Raw genomic sequence first — 13,853 nt, forward strand, 5'->3', positions numbered from 1 at the left:
CTGGATGTTCCATTTGTTGTAAACCTTAGTACACTGGGATAATTTGGCTTCCTTCCTAATGACACGACTAATCATGGTGACTCAAGGTGTCTTTTTGTATCACGTAAAATCTTATTACTGTATCAGTAACAGCTTCTAGGTAGACCTCAGCGCAGTAAGCTGATTTGCATGTAAAGCAGCTCATGCCCATCGTGCTCTACACCTTGCTGCCGAGGATTTGCTTGAATTTTCACCTCTAAATGCCTTTATGTGCTTCTAAAGCTCCAATGACATACATACTGTGGGGACTTCTCGGCATGGCAGTGCACGCATCTCTTCCCACTTTTACAGAATACTAATGAGTGTATAGCTAAGGTAACAACACGAAATGGAGGGCACAATCAATATATTTTTTCTCCTCTATGAGTAAGGCAGCAGGCTTTACATCTACAGCACAGCAGAGGAGGGAAGTAACAGATTGTTGTTGTACTTAAGTATAGTTTTCAGGTATCTGTACTTTACTTGAGTATTTATTTTTATGACATCTTCCTCCTGTTACTCCTCACAAATGTCTGTACCTTCTTACATTTTGAGAACCGTCTCATTACTTTAGTTTTAAAGCATTTGAAGGGAATTATTTGCATTATTGACCGACCTCAGCTTAAATGATTGGAACAATAACGCACTGAAAAGACGATCAGTTGGAGCTGCCATTGTTGCAAATCAAGGAGTTGTTTACTTTGGAAACTGGTCAGAGCCTGTACTTTGTCACTTTTACTGCAGTTAAGAAGCTGAATCAGTACTTCTGCTTTTATCAGTCTGGCTGAATGAAACTGGTGTCATCTAAACCTTTGTGTGCGAACCATTATATCTAAATTGAGATAGATTGAAAATTGTCCATCACATGCTTAGTGAGGCTGTGCAAAATAAAAAGTGCAATGTCATCAAAGTTCTTTTTCCCCCAAGAAATCTCAGATATTCCACCTGACAGCAGCAACAGCTTCATAATTGTTTTGATGTCAATGCACTCTGTTGGATGGGGGTGATATTGCAGAAACAATTAGCTGATCTACAGAAAACTCATTAATCATTCATGCCATTGATCAGTCAAAAACAGCAATTATTGTCCAACAAATTGCTGCTTTATTCTGATTCATATCACAATAAAGTGAATTCTGTGAGGTCACTCTATTACAGCTTTACAGATTAGTCTTATGACCAATTAGATCAGGGGTGTCACACATACAGCCTGCAGGCCCAAACCAGCCCGCCAAAGGGTCTGATCCGGCCTGCGGGATGAATTTGTGAAATGCAAAAATTACATTAATCATTAATCATTACTAATCATAAACTGTTAAAAATATGACTACTTTGTTTAACATTTGTCTACAATTTTACAGACAAAAATACTATTCAGATATCAATGATATGATCAGATTAGCTACAGCTCTGTTCTGTGGTCTTGTTATTGTTATTTGTCATAATTTCTGACATTTAGCGACTAAAACATAATTGAAAAAGGGTATTAGGGATTATTTGCTGCTGTTGCATGAGAATGGGTGAGCTGAAGGTGGAAGCAGCCATTTTGTAAGCAGATAAAGTTAAAGTGAAGGTAAGTCTTAGTCCTTTATGAACTGAGAAAATGCCTTTTGTATGGTTTTATAGACCATTTTAGAGAAACCGCACAGTGTGATAGATGAATTTTCACATATATAATGGTGTAAAAAACAGAACAAGATGAAAAGGGGGTAAAGCATGACAAATGCAACTAAACAAAAATGATGTACATCATAGAAAGACAAAGACCAAAAAGATGCAATGACAAAAATGAAAAAGCAACAGATAATATGATCTAAAACACATACAAGACTTATAACTAGCGCATTTTTTTGGTCTTTATTTGAATTTCATCTTGCAAAAGCCAGTGCATGCAATCTGGTGTCTTGCTTAACAAGATGGAAATAATGTAAAAAAGCTAAACAGGATATAGCCACGTGTCAAATTCTACTGCTGACATTGAAAACTGTCTTCAGTTTTCTCTTCTGTGCTAACATAAAATGAGCTTCTGTTGGCTTTTCACAGAAACAACCGGTAGAAATGTCCTTCAGATGCCTATTTTTCACAGTACATTTCAGACCCTGCAGTTCTTCACTTTTGCTACATCAAAAAGTTGAATCACTCCTCCTTTTTCTGCTTTTTTTTAAGTTATCCAAAAGTATGTGCGCTTCTACTGGAGTAAAGAGAGTCTGTGCTACCACTACCTCCTCAGTACCATCTGTAGTTAATGTCAGGATAAAGTGTGTTTTTGACCTGTGGCCGTTCTTGATTATCACACACAGCAAAACTCTCTGAACAGAAGCAGCTCTTCATCTTCGTGCCTCTGTCCGACACCCGGTCACACTCGGCGTCCTCTTATCACTTCCTGTTCCATGGAGCTGTGGAAGCTGATGGAAAGCCGTGTTGCCACTCCTCCTCCCCGATGTCTGGATGGAGTCGGCGGTTGGAGGGCGCAGCCTGCCTCCGGTGTCACAACTTCTCATAGGAGAGTTATGTGGGCGCTCCTGTGGTTCAGTGTTGGGGGCAATCTGGGATCAAACCAGAAGTGACAGGTTTAATAAAGCATTCTCAGGCACACTGTCACCGCTCCCTGTAGCAGAAAAGATTTCTTACACCAGGGACTTTCTTTTTTTTATTTTTCATTTTGTGGGAAGAACTTATTATATGCCTTTTTAAAATCACATTTTGAAAGCGGACATCCAGAATTGATGCACGAAGAGTGATGCAAACATGCTTTTTAATTACCAGCAAGTTTTTTCTGAGCATTTCAGGAAGTACTGTGAGGAAAAGATTTCTGCATTTTTTTTATATGCATAGAAACTTGATTGCTTTTTGTTTTTGTCCTTGATAGCTACAGAAAACAAACTTCACTCAATGTCTGTCTGTGTTTTCTAGGATTTTTGACCAGATCTTACTATCTTTTTTTCATAAAAATAACGCATTACTGAGACTTTATCAAGTGTTTTTTTTTTTTTGCTGAATACATCACCCTCGCAGACTTTCTAACTCACAGATTTTATAAATTTATGAAAAAGCCAGTGAGTTGCTTAAGTCCATATTATAATAAAACCGCTCAAGCAGAGTTTTTATTGTACTTCCAGAGAGTTTGTGGAACAGATTTCACAGCATTGATTCTCCAAGTCTGTGAACTCTACTGGATGGATGAACCTAATTCCAAATGCGAGATTAGATCAACTGATGTTTCCATGATGAAGATGGTGGAAAGTTTTGTCTAAGGCCAAGGTCAGATTACGCCATATCAGCCTGATTCCATCCCGATCCGGCTGACGAAGGGTGTCTGTTCATGTCAGGAACAACAAAGGCCCATCAGTGGCAGTCAGTCATTTGATCTTGTGTAGTGTGAAGACATTCAGTGCATCGGGGATGTCAGGATGTCTTAATGTTTTAATTTTCCACAATGGGTTCAGAAAGGCTGTGTGATCTAACATTCTTTACGGAAGATCAAACATAAGTAGGCATATGATATTAGTTTTTAGAAGAGTTGTACAGATCGTGTCAACTAATGTTTTGAGTAGCTTTTTTTTTTTATCAGTGTAATTACAGTATTTTAGGAAGAGTGTTGTGCTAACCTATGGCAAAGAGCTTTATGGTTTTGTTGCTTTACTGTTGCTAGCATCAGTGAGTTTATTTCAGTCCATTTAAGGTTGACTCATTCTATTATCCATGTATGGAAATTCAGTCTGCATTTAACACCATCCTAATACACACAGCACCTAGCATCAGCACCAGCATTAGTGATTAGCATTAGCACTTAACACACTAGGAGCAGTGAGCTGCCATTGAAGGCACTCGGGGACTAACTCCAGATCTTTATCAGCATCATGGTCATTTATAAAGATACTTGAGTGTCTGTCTGCACTTAAAGGGGTCGTATTTTGGTGAATCCACTTTTATTAGTCTTTGGTACATTTATTTGTGTATTTGAAGACCCTAATAGTTCAAAAAGTTTGAATTTGAACCCTCCAGGTGCTGCAAAGCTTGTTTTTCTATTCATTTTGGCAAAAATCGAGTGGATTTCTACAACCCGTTTTAATTCCTTCTTAGTTTGTTACGTCTATAACTAGTTACATCACAACATTTGCACATATAACGTCAAGACTTCTGACGAACATTTCTCAGAGTAGTGGTTGTAGTCCATACTGAAAATATGTCCAAACTTTGAGCCGATTACCTAAAATCTTCAGTTGTTGGTTGAACAGGACAGAGCAGCACAGCCAACAACATGGAGGGGGTGGGGTGTGAAGTGGCTCATTTCCATTTAAAGGGCCAGCACTCAAAACAACCTTTCTGGTGTCATTACTCAGAAATAGGGTTGGAGATGGACCTGTGGAGTTGAATTAATGAAAAATTCAGACCCAAGCATAGCATTTACAGTTTATGTAGACCACAGGGAAATGTTTTAAAATGCATTATTCCATTTAAAAAAGCAAAATGTCACTCCTTTATGTTTTTGGGTTTAGTTTGCATAAGCTTGCAGAGTTTGTGTTAAGTGTTGTTTTGTTGCTGTTAAACTAATATTGCCAAAGAATTAAGTCCATACGTTGTGGATCTAGTCCTTGAACTTGAGTGCTGAAAGTCTGATTTACACAAATGCATAATGATATTGTTAGAGGGAAAACATTATTGATTCTGTATAAAACCCAGAAGGGGCAAAAAAAGCCAAAATGAAGGTAATTAATGGAAACACGGCGGCAGTATGAACACAAAATGTGGATGCATTTGTTTACTTCATATAGATGTTGAAAAAATGTCTAGCATCAAGGTACTGTATAATTGTAATGTATAATTTCAGCAGAATCCCTAGTCTAATACAAGAAAAACAAACTGCCATGCACAGCTTAAATATCCAGAAACCAGAGAAAACTGGAGGAACACTTAGTTCAGTTGTAATTTGCATGTACTTCATAAGAGGTGGCAAGTTGTGATTCAGATCTTGGATGGTGTTTTTACCTCCAAAGACCGTCAAATGGTCTTTTGTCCAGATTCCCCAGCCCTAGGGTACAGAAACTTTAACCAATAGGAGCACAGACCCAAGAGGTTATCATTCATAGTGTCCATATTGTCCAACCCAGGACAGCCCGTGAAAGACAAGTAAAGCAGTAGTGAACTGCAAATATGGGTTTTTAATTTGTTTGGTAATTGGGTAGTTTTTGCTGCCTCTTTCAAAAAAGTTTCATATGACAGAGAGCTGGTCTATGGCAGAGATGCCAAACTCAGTCTTTACTCCAGAAAAAGTGATTCAAGTTTTTTACAGGACTAAGAGAGAAAGTACAGGCTGTGAAATGGGCACTGAAAGTACAGCCTGTGGAGGACATTTTTACTGGGCTGTTACTGTGCAAAGCTAACTGATCCTCAACTACTAAACCATTCTAACTTAAGATGAAATACAAAATATACTGAAATCAATGAACATTACCTTCGCTCCAAGTGCAAATCACTTTTCAGAGTCAGCAGCAGAAGTCGAAACTCTATGATGTCGTTCGTTCTCTCGCTTTCATGCCCGTTTCATCTTCGTACATCTTTCATCTTGTCTTGTATGTGATATGCACTGGCAGATTCTATTTGTCATTGTTTCATGTATTTAGGTTACAGTCAGTGTTGATGTTGGGAAGACGAACAATGATCCAAAATTGAAATAATCAATATTTCTCCTCAAAAGTATTAAACTTGAAGTAACAGAGTTTTGAAAATGTAATGAGTGGAAAGTACAGGTAAAATGTAGGGAATAAAAGGAAACATTGTCAGAGAAATAGATGTTTAAGCAAAGCACAGATACCTAAAAACTCTGGGAACAACCTCACAAAGAAAACATTTGTACTTCTCATCCCTGATCTGTGATAAACGTTCTTATTTGGACTTGAATGGAGTTGAATTGCATTCATGTTCGGTACTTTTGTCCATTACAATGCTCTGTTTGTTCTGCTTTCATCTGCAGACCATTATTCATAACAATATTGTCAGAGCCATTTATATTTGGAACCTGAATTTGCCGGCTTTACTGCAGTGACTTCTTTTACTGAGAACAATTCAATCAGACTCTGTCGGCATGTTTCCCCGTGGCCTTTTTCAACCAATAAACCACTGCCCACGTAATCATCGCTCATCACTTTTAGTGTCAACACACAGCAATTTACTATTGAGCTGTGGATATAAAATTCCATTTTCTATTAACTTACTGTTGAGCCATGAGGAAGGGCTCACCATTGACATCTCTAGCAATGACTATAAATTTGAAGCCAGGCTATGGATATCACATTATTTTTTTGTACTGGAAAGATTAGAAAAGACTGAAGGTGTTTCATGGCTTATCTCTCTCACACAAGTGTTTGTGAGTTTAGGGAGGTCTGGGCTTTTATGGCATGTATTAACTTAAAGCAAGGAGTAAAACGAAGCATAAAGGCCCTGTACTGATCCCTTATCCAGTTATTGAGAAGAATGTGGCTGCAGGATTTTTATTTATTGGAAAAACTTATATTAAAGCTATAATTATCCATTCCCTTGTAGATGTGACTGACCGAATGTATAATTTATAAAATGTAATTAACCACTGAGAAGAAGACAAGCCCCTGAAATAAATAAATGAATAGCCTATGTATTATTTACTCTTGAAATATACATAATTATAAGGCTAATTAAAGGACATTTCTGTTTGTAAAATACAATTGCTAGTGAGAACAGATTAAGAATAGATCAGAGCTCTGTGGGCCAGTTGTGTGGCAGTTGAAACCACCCTGACCTACTTATCATGTATCTTCATGAGGATGCGCCGAGTTCTAGTACTTCATGATCCAAATTCAGACTGCTCTTTAAGCCACAATCCATGAGTAGTGAACTGCACAAATGACAATACTCCTTTTTTTTTCTTCCAGGGTGCTCAAATCCATTTGTTTTTGCTCTCATTAGCTGCTCCTCCAATCTTAGACAAATCCTGGTAATGTCTTGACTGCAAGTTTTTGCCTACAAGAATGTTAAATGTTTCCCTCTACAGCTAAAGTGGTGGTTTGTGCATGACTATATTAGATCTGACAAAGCTGAGGCCCAAGGCACATCATGGCAGAAATGACTGCACACTACTAGGCTAATATTCCTTGTAAATACTATATTTTACATTGCCGTGGCCCAGCTAGTGAGTTTTGAGTGAAGCTGTGACTCTGCAAGTGCAGAATGAGGGTATTTTAGCACAGATATTATCTGAGTATGCTGACGCTCTGCTCACTATTTAAACCAAATGGTCTGTTGAGAGAAATGCATGTCTTGTTAACACTCTAAAGAGTGAGTCATAATGTTTTCAGTTGTTGTGGTGGACACAGCGCTCACCTGTTAACAGTGTGTCAGGGCCTTAGGTTCTGTTGTCAATAATTACTTGTCATAAGTAAAAGTTAGTGCAGTCTGTGGACTTCGGCAGACATCACAGTGGGTCAGACTTTTGGGATGGTGATGCATTTTAATATATATTTACCGTAGATGACATTGTAAACAAAAATAGGATGAAATTAAAACATGCATGATATTTATTGCACTAATTACTGGTTACTCGGCTATTTTTTTTTTTTTGTAGAAATTATTTGCCTCAGACACTTAAAGTGCTAAACTTTTCTTACTTTAATGACATTAAATTGAAATCCAGTGACAAAAGTACTGCTTAGCTAATGTTTTCAATGTAGGTATATGAAAGAGTGTTAGTACACATATTGGTTTATGTATATTTATACTAGGGCTGCACAATTTTGGCCAAAAATAAAATCCTGATTTTTTTTTTTTTTTTTTTTTTTCCCCTCTGAAAACTTGATTTTCAATTTCGATTCAGGCTGGTGGTGGCATTTTAGTTGGCATGTCGTTTTCGTGTGCAGACCGCAATGCAACGCACTGCTCCCATTTTGGCATGTGATGAAGTTTGTGGTGCTGAAATGAGCTGGTTGTGCTGCTGTCTTTGACTCATACCGCCTTCAGGCAGAGTTTGCAGCGAGGAGTGGTTTGGTCTTGATCAGAAACTCTGAAGCCATACCAATTCCACACTACCGACTTGCTCTTGGTATTTTTAGCTACGAACTTCTCACTCTCATTAGCAAACAGCATTTTGTGGAGACCAAAGACTGTGGAGACTGCTCTCACAGTTAGGAGGCGGAGCCTACGGGAGCCGCGCAGCCCGAGACATGAAAGAGATGAAATTCAATTTGACAATTACCGTTTTTAAAACATCGTCCTAATTAAATAATCCGATTTTGATTTAAAATCGATTAATCGTGCAGCCCAAATTTATAAATAAGATCTATAAAATTTCAATTACAAAGAAACTGTAAAATGAAGGCGTTATAATGTGCAGTGTTTTGAAGTAAATCTAGTTGCTCTGAGACGGACTCTTTCTTTTTTTTTTTTTATTTTTGAGTAAAACCCATTCTTTAATTCTCAAAATTTCCCATTTTGACTCAAGACTGTATCATGGAAACTACAGCCGACCAGCATTTTTTTTTTCTTTGTTAGTGACTCAAAGTTAGTAAAGTTTCACTACTTTTATTCTGGAGGTATTTTTTGTGTAGACTCACCAGGTTAGCTGGTGTTCATTCTGAGCTGCACAACCCCACTTTGCCATATAAGCCTTTTCTCTTTGCATCACCGTAGGATTATTTGCTTACTCTGTGGTCCGACACCTCGCTTGAATATGGTAATAAACGTCTCCAGTGTGAAGCATTTGCAATGTAAATCACAGTATCCACTGGAGAGCTAATATCACACAGAGGTCAGAGGCTAAGGAGCCACTGAAATGATTCATACTATGCCTATCTAAGCAGCAGTTGTCACACTTGAGAGACTTGTTTAATCTCCTGGAGCCTCATTTAACCCCATCTCACTCCATACTTTTCAGTGTCCAGGCCACAATAAAAGAAACTCTGGAGATTCCGTAAGTGCTAGGCAAGTACTAGATATACTTTCCCACTTTTAAAATGTTTTTTTCTTCTGTGCCACGTTTTGGCACTATGATAATTGGCATCCTGGCTTGTATATGTGCCAGCTTCCACAGAACAAGCCAGAGGTATTACATTTTATCCCTGAGCAGCCTCTGAAGATTAAAAATCGACTGAGGTCAACCGGGTAATTGGACAAATGTGGTTGGAACAGAAAGAGGATTTTGTCTAATATCACATAATGAAACTTTTGTACTCCCTGCTCTGCATCACGCTCCCAGAGTGACAAATTAGGTTAGGTCATCAACGTCATATTAGACTGCCTGATTTATGCAACATTTAACACAAATATCATTTAGCTTCAATCTAGGGTTGGACTGGACCGCTTAATGCTTGTAGTTTCCATTTCTGGAGTGTAAAATTATAGTCTTGTTTTGAAGATCTAAGCAATAGTTTCATCATTTTTTTCCTCCCTTTTTTTTAAGGTAATTCCACAAGGAAAAGCTTGAACTAAGGTTAATGTTCTTGTTACACGGAATGCACTTAATTTTGCTTTCACACTTCAATTTTGTGAGCACGTTAACAACTTTTGCAGACATGCCTACGTCTTTCATCTCCCCGTACTTCATGTGCTGCATTTATTGTGAGGGACTGCGGATCAATGTGTGCCTCAGTCAGCGTGTTGTCAATTCCACAGGTAGCCTTTTCAGTTTGGAGGAAAAAGAATGAATAGACTGCATTGTGCACCTTTACAGCTGCCACCACAGTTTATTTATCCTCTGGTGGCACTACTCTCCCGTTTTCTGATATTCTCTCTCTCTCTCTTACTCAGAAAAGACATTAAAGGTTAAGCATTTTTGTGTTTTTCATGACTCTATGAATTTATTGCAACATCCCCTCCTCATGAGCTACTGGGATGACTCATTTTTCCTTGTTCTTGCTCCTTTTCTTCTTTTGTTTGATGGCAGACTATTGCTTCCTGTAATTTAGGTCTGGCCTGAATGCCTCTCTTAGGGCTCAGGTGCTTCAATGGCAAATATTTGAAGCTTTGCAGGAGTGTGGGTTCCATTTATGTTGCAGCCATAAAGAAGATAATCTAAATAGTCAGTGATAAAACTCTAAGGTTTTCCTGTAGCATATACCCCAGTGAAGCATCTTTTTGACGATCTTTACACACCTAGATTTGCTTATTTGCAGGCTCTTATTCATTCCAGTATTCTAGTCACTCATTCACTGTATCATGGCTTCAACAATGTGAGGTAGACTTAAGTAATACAGAATAAACGGCACAGATGATAAAGATAATAAAAATGAACAATGACACATGGAAAAACAAGTGTAACAGTGTTACTAATGCCCATAACCTGTTGATATATAAGCTGTGACATTTCCAGCAAAACTGATCCAAACTTGCAGCACACCCCTGCTGTAACTGGCCAGAAAGTCTGAACCTTCCAAAAATGTGTTTTCACACTGTAAACAAGGAAAACCGTCAGTTTAATCCAGACCAAGACCACTGTTTTTGGTCCAAGTAATGTTTCTCACTGCATGGTTGTGTAGTGATTAGCACTGATTAGCACTGTCCAAAGTCATGCACCTTAATAGGCTAATTGGTCAATCTAAATCATCCATAAATGTGAATGTGCCAATGAAATTTTCATCTGTATATCTCAGCCTTGTGATGAGCTGGTGACTTGTCCAGATTGTACCACAGCGGGTCAGAAAATGGATGGATGGATGTTTCACATCTGTAGCTTGGTTTACATCAAACTGAAATCTAAAATTATAGACCAAACGAGTTAGGTGCGATATACTTCATTTTTCCACATTATTTGATATTTTACATACATTGCTCAACTTTAGGTTGTGTTATATTGAATTAAACTATAAATCTATGAAAGGGATATGAAGTCTTGTTGTTTCACATATTTTGCTTCAATTTGCTATTCATTCAGAGAACAAACTTGAGTATTTAATGCATAGAGATGCACCGATACCAGAATCCGGTATTGGTCCAATACTGAGTGTGTATACTAATACTTGTTCTTGTAAAAGTGCTCCGATACAAACACACCGATACCACTTGACAGCAGCGGGACGTTCACCTCATAGTGCAGCAGGTACGCGGCCAAGGAGTAATGTCAGCAGTAAGGAGATTTTTCAAAATAAACGATGGTAACCATAGTAATGGTAGCTGAAAGTTACATTACATTACATTAAAGACACAGACGGACACGGATCCTCTGCGTACGTTCCGTACATAATTCTGTCTGTTTTCCGGGAGCGTGCGGATGCACACCCAGAGCCATGTATAGATCGTCATATTACCTACTATATAAGGCTCTGTGCGTACCCAAACAGAGAAGCAGTACCACTGGGAACTGTGGAGATAGTAGATCTTTTCAAAGAGCGACTGTGTGAGTTGGTGAAAAACTACTGACATATTCATGACAACTACCCTCATCAATATCAACATCAACATTAGTATCCACATTAGTATTACTTCCTCTGTTGTCACCATGTTTTTTTATTACTGACTTTCTTCTTCTTAAACGTTACTCTTCTTCGTGATATTTGGCAAGTATGGTTAATTAAGTGTGGCGCGCTCTGGTGGATTGATTGAGAAACTCTCATTCCAGAGCATAAAATGTCAGTAGCAGCTTTGTTACAGTCAGACTGATGATGACAATAAAACGCATTTTCTAAAGTAACTAAGAACTGAAATGGTATTATTAAGTACTCATATCAGTACTTGGTACTCAGCAAGTAATCAAATGTAAGTACTTGTACTTATACTTGGCCTGGAAAAAGTGGTATCGGTGCATCTCTATTAATGCAGGAGGGTGTCCTCCTGAAGTAGAAACAAGTCTTTAAAACCCTCTGTTGGAGCTTTTTTTATGGTACTTTTAGCTTCCTCATCTCCTCAGGTCAGATCTATTGGTTTGGCTCCAGGTTTTGTGGAGAGCTTGGACCCCAGGTGCATCCACTTAGGTCTACTTTTATGTGGTTTTACTGCTGTCCTTTTAAAACCTAGAGTGAATTGTAATCGACAGTCCTGCTGAATAAAAAATGTCAGCGGGCTGCATCTTTTGGCTGCAGAATTTCACAGATGCGTGGGCCTGCAGCAGGCCAGCTGCAGAAGCCGTTCGCTCAGCTGTAATCGTGTCTTTACAGGATGTGAAATGTTTGTTCTGCTCTAACCTAGTTTCTCCTTCTCCTTCTCTTCCAGTGCCATGAATCAGCCTGGACAACAGCTGCTCCCCACATAGAGGCCACCCTACCTCTCTTTTCATTTGTCTCAGTCCAGAGGATGCTGGGAATGTGTCGCGGACGCAGGAAGTTTCTGGCGGCCTCCCTCGCCCTGCTCTTCATCCCAGCACTCACCTGGCTTTACCTGTCAGTCGGGAGTTTTCAAGGTAAACAAAGTGATGCCCCGCTGCATTTGTGTGAGCGTATACGTGGAGGTTGTGCCAGGTGTGTGCGTGTTGGTGTGGATGATTCCTGGCTGGTGTGCTGATTGGTTTCATAGATGGAAGCATTCCCGAGGGGTTAGCATCCAGATGGCATCGGGATATAAAAAACTAAATTGGCCCGCTGATGTTAGTGTGGCAGAATGGTAGGTCTGTAGGTATTTCAGCCTTTTTCATTCCAAACCAAGCTGCACTGTTCATTAGTATGTTTGGTCATGATAGGAGGAAAGAAGTCCAACAATAATATCATGATAAATGGGTGACTTATGGCTCTTATTGTGTCGACTCATAGTGTTATGAGTTATGATGCAGTTTGTTTTACATTATGCGTTTTATCTTCATTTTTCTGTTCTCTCAGGCCCCTCTCCTCAAAACCAACCAGTTATCATGTCTCTAATCACATAAGCTTGATCTCTAAAAACTCACCTATGATCTGAATTCAGTTTTAAACACATGGTGTTAGTTGGGTGGCTTAGTGAAATTACCGTTACTGGTTGGATAAAAGCACGATTTTTGGCACAATGTTTCCTCTGGGTCTATGAAAGAATATTAACCTAGGAGCCCCTCGAAATATTTCTGTAAAATACTAACTTCCAACATATTCAACACCAATGATATAGGTGAAATAAAGGTCGCTGCACAGGCCTCACCAAATATACGGTATATACTACTCCTAATCCAAATTTTAAAACCACGTTTAACCTCAGCAGCGATGTTGCATTGCCAGAGGCCTTGCTTTTGCAGCTCAACAATCCTTTGCCTTTGCCCTCAGGAGGTCATGATGGTGTGAATACCTGACAAAAAATTACATTTAATCCACATTTTTTCACAGATTTTGTCTTTTAAAGGCTGTGGTCTTAAACTTTCGATCCACTGATGAACAGCCTATTTCAGTTTAATTGTTAATTTCAATAAATTGCTTACTCAGTTTTTTTTTTTCCTCACTCCCATTTTCTTCTTTTTGCATTTTGAAATTCTACTTAGAACCTTCTTAAGATCCAACAATGTAAAATGTAAATTCATGCAATTTTTCAACTTGTCTTATAATTTTGATCAGGAAAGTGTGTGTGTATGTATATGTATATGTATATAGTATATATCACAGTTAAAATTTGATATGTTTATTACCAACTGCACAAATTAAAATCCGATTCAGTAGCTCATTCAGTAGCCTAAAAAATTACATATAGTCACTGGTGTTATTCTTGAGACTCCTAAAAAGCAGTGTTTGTTCTTAGATGCTGACAACATGAAGCTGTGTGTTTTGGGGTAAGTTTTTGAAATCTCTCATGGGCTCCTAGGCTAAAATCCTTTGTTAGAGTCTGAGGAAGCCTCGTGCACAATATGATGCTTTTATCCACCTTGTAATGGGAAACTTGGATAATAGTATTAAGTCACCTAACTAATATGTAGTTCCTGTCGC

General features: G+C 38.5%; 1 protein-coding gene across 1 annotated transcript in view; it reads left to right on the forward strand.

The window, feature by feature from the left end:
• large1 (LARGE xylosyl- and glucuronyltransferase 1) overlaps nt 1-13,853 on the forward strand; it is a 216,217-nt gene that overhangs the window by 70,026 nt on the left and 132,338 nt on the right. The window contains exon 2 of the mRNA XM_030148506.1: nt 12,190-12,376. Within this exon, the coding sequence (XP_030004366.1) occupies nt 12,271-12,376 (106 nt within the window). The 5' untranslated portion in view covers nt 12,190-12,270. The remainder of the gene's footprint in view (nt 1-12,189; nt 12,377-13,853) is intronic.

This window comes from Sphaeramia orbicularis, chromosome 12, assembly GCF_902148855.1.
Source record: "Sphaeramia orbicularis chromosome 12, fSphaOr1.1, whole genome shotgun sequence".
Classification (NCBI taxonomy): domain Eukaryota; kingdom Metazoa; phylum Chordata; class Actinopteri; order Kurtiformes; family Apogonidae; genus Sphaeramia; species Sphaeramia orbicularis.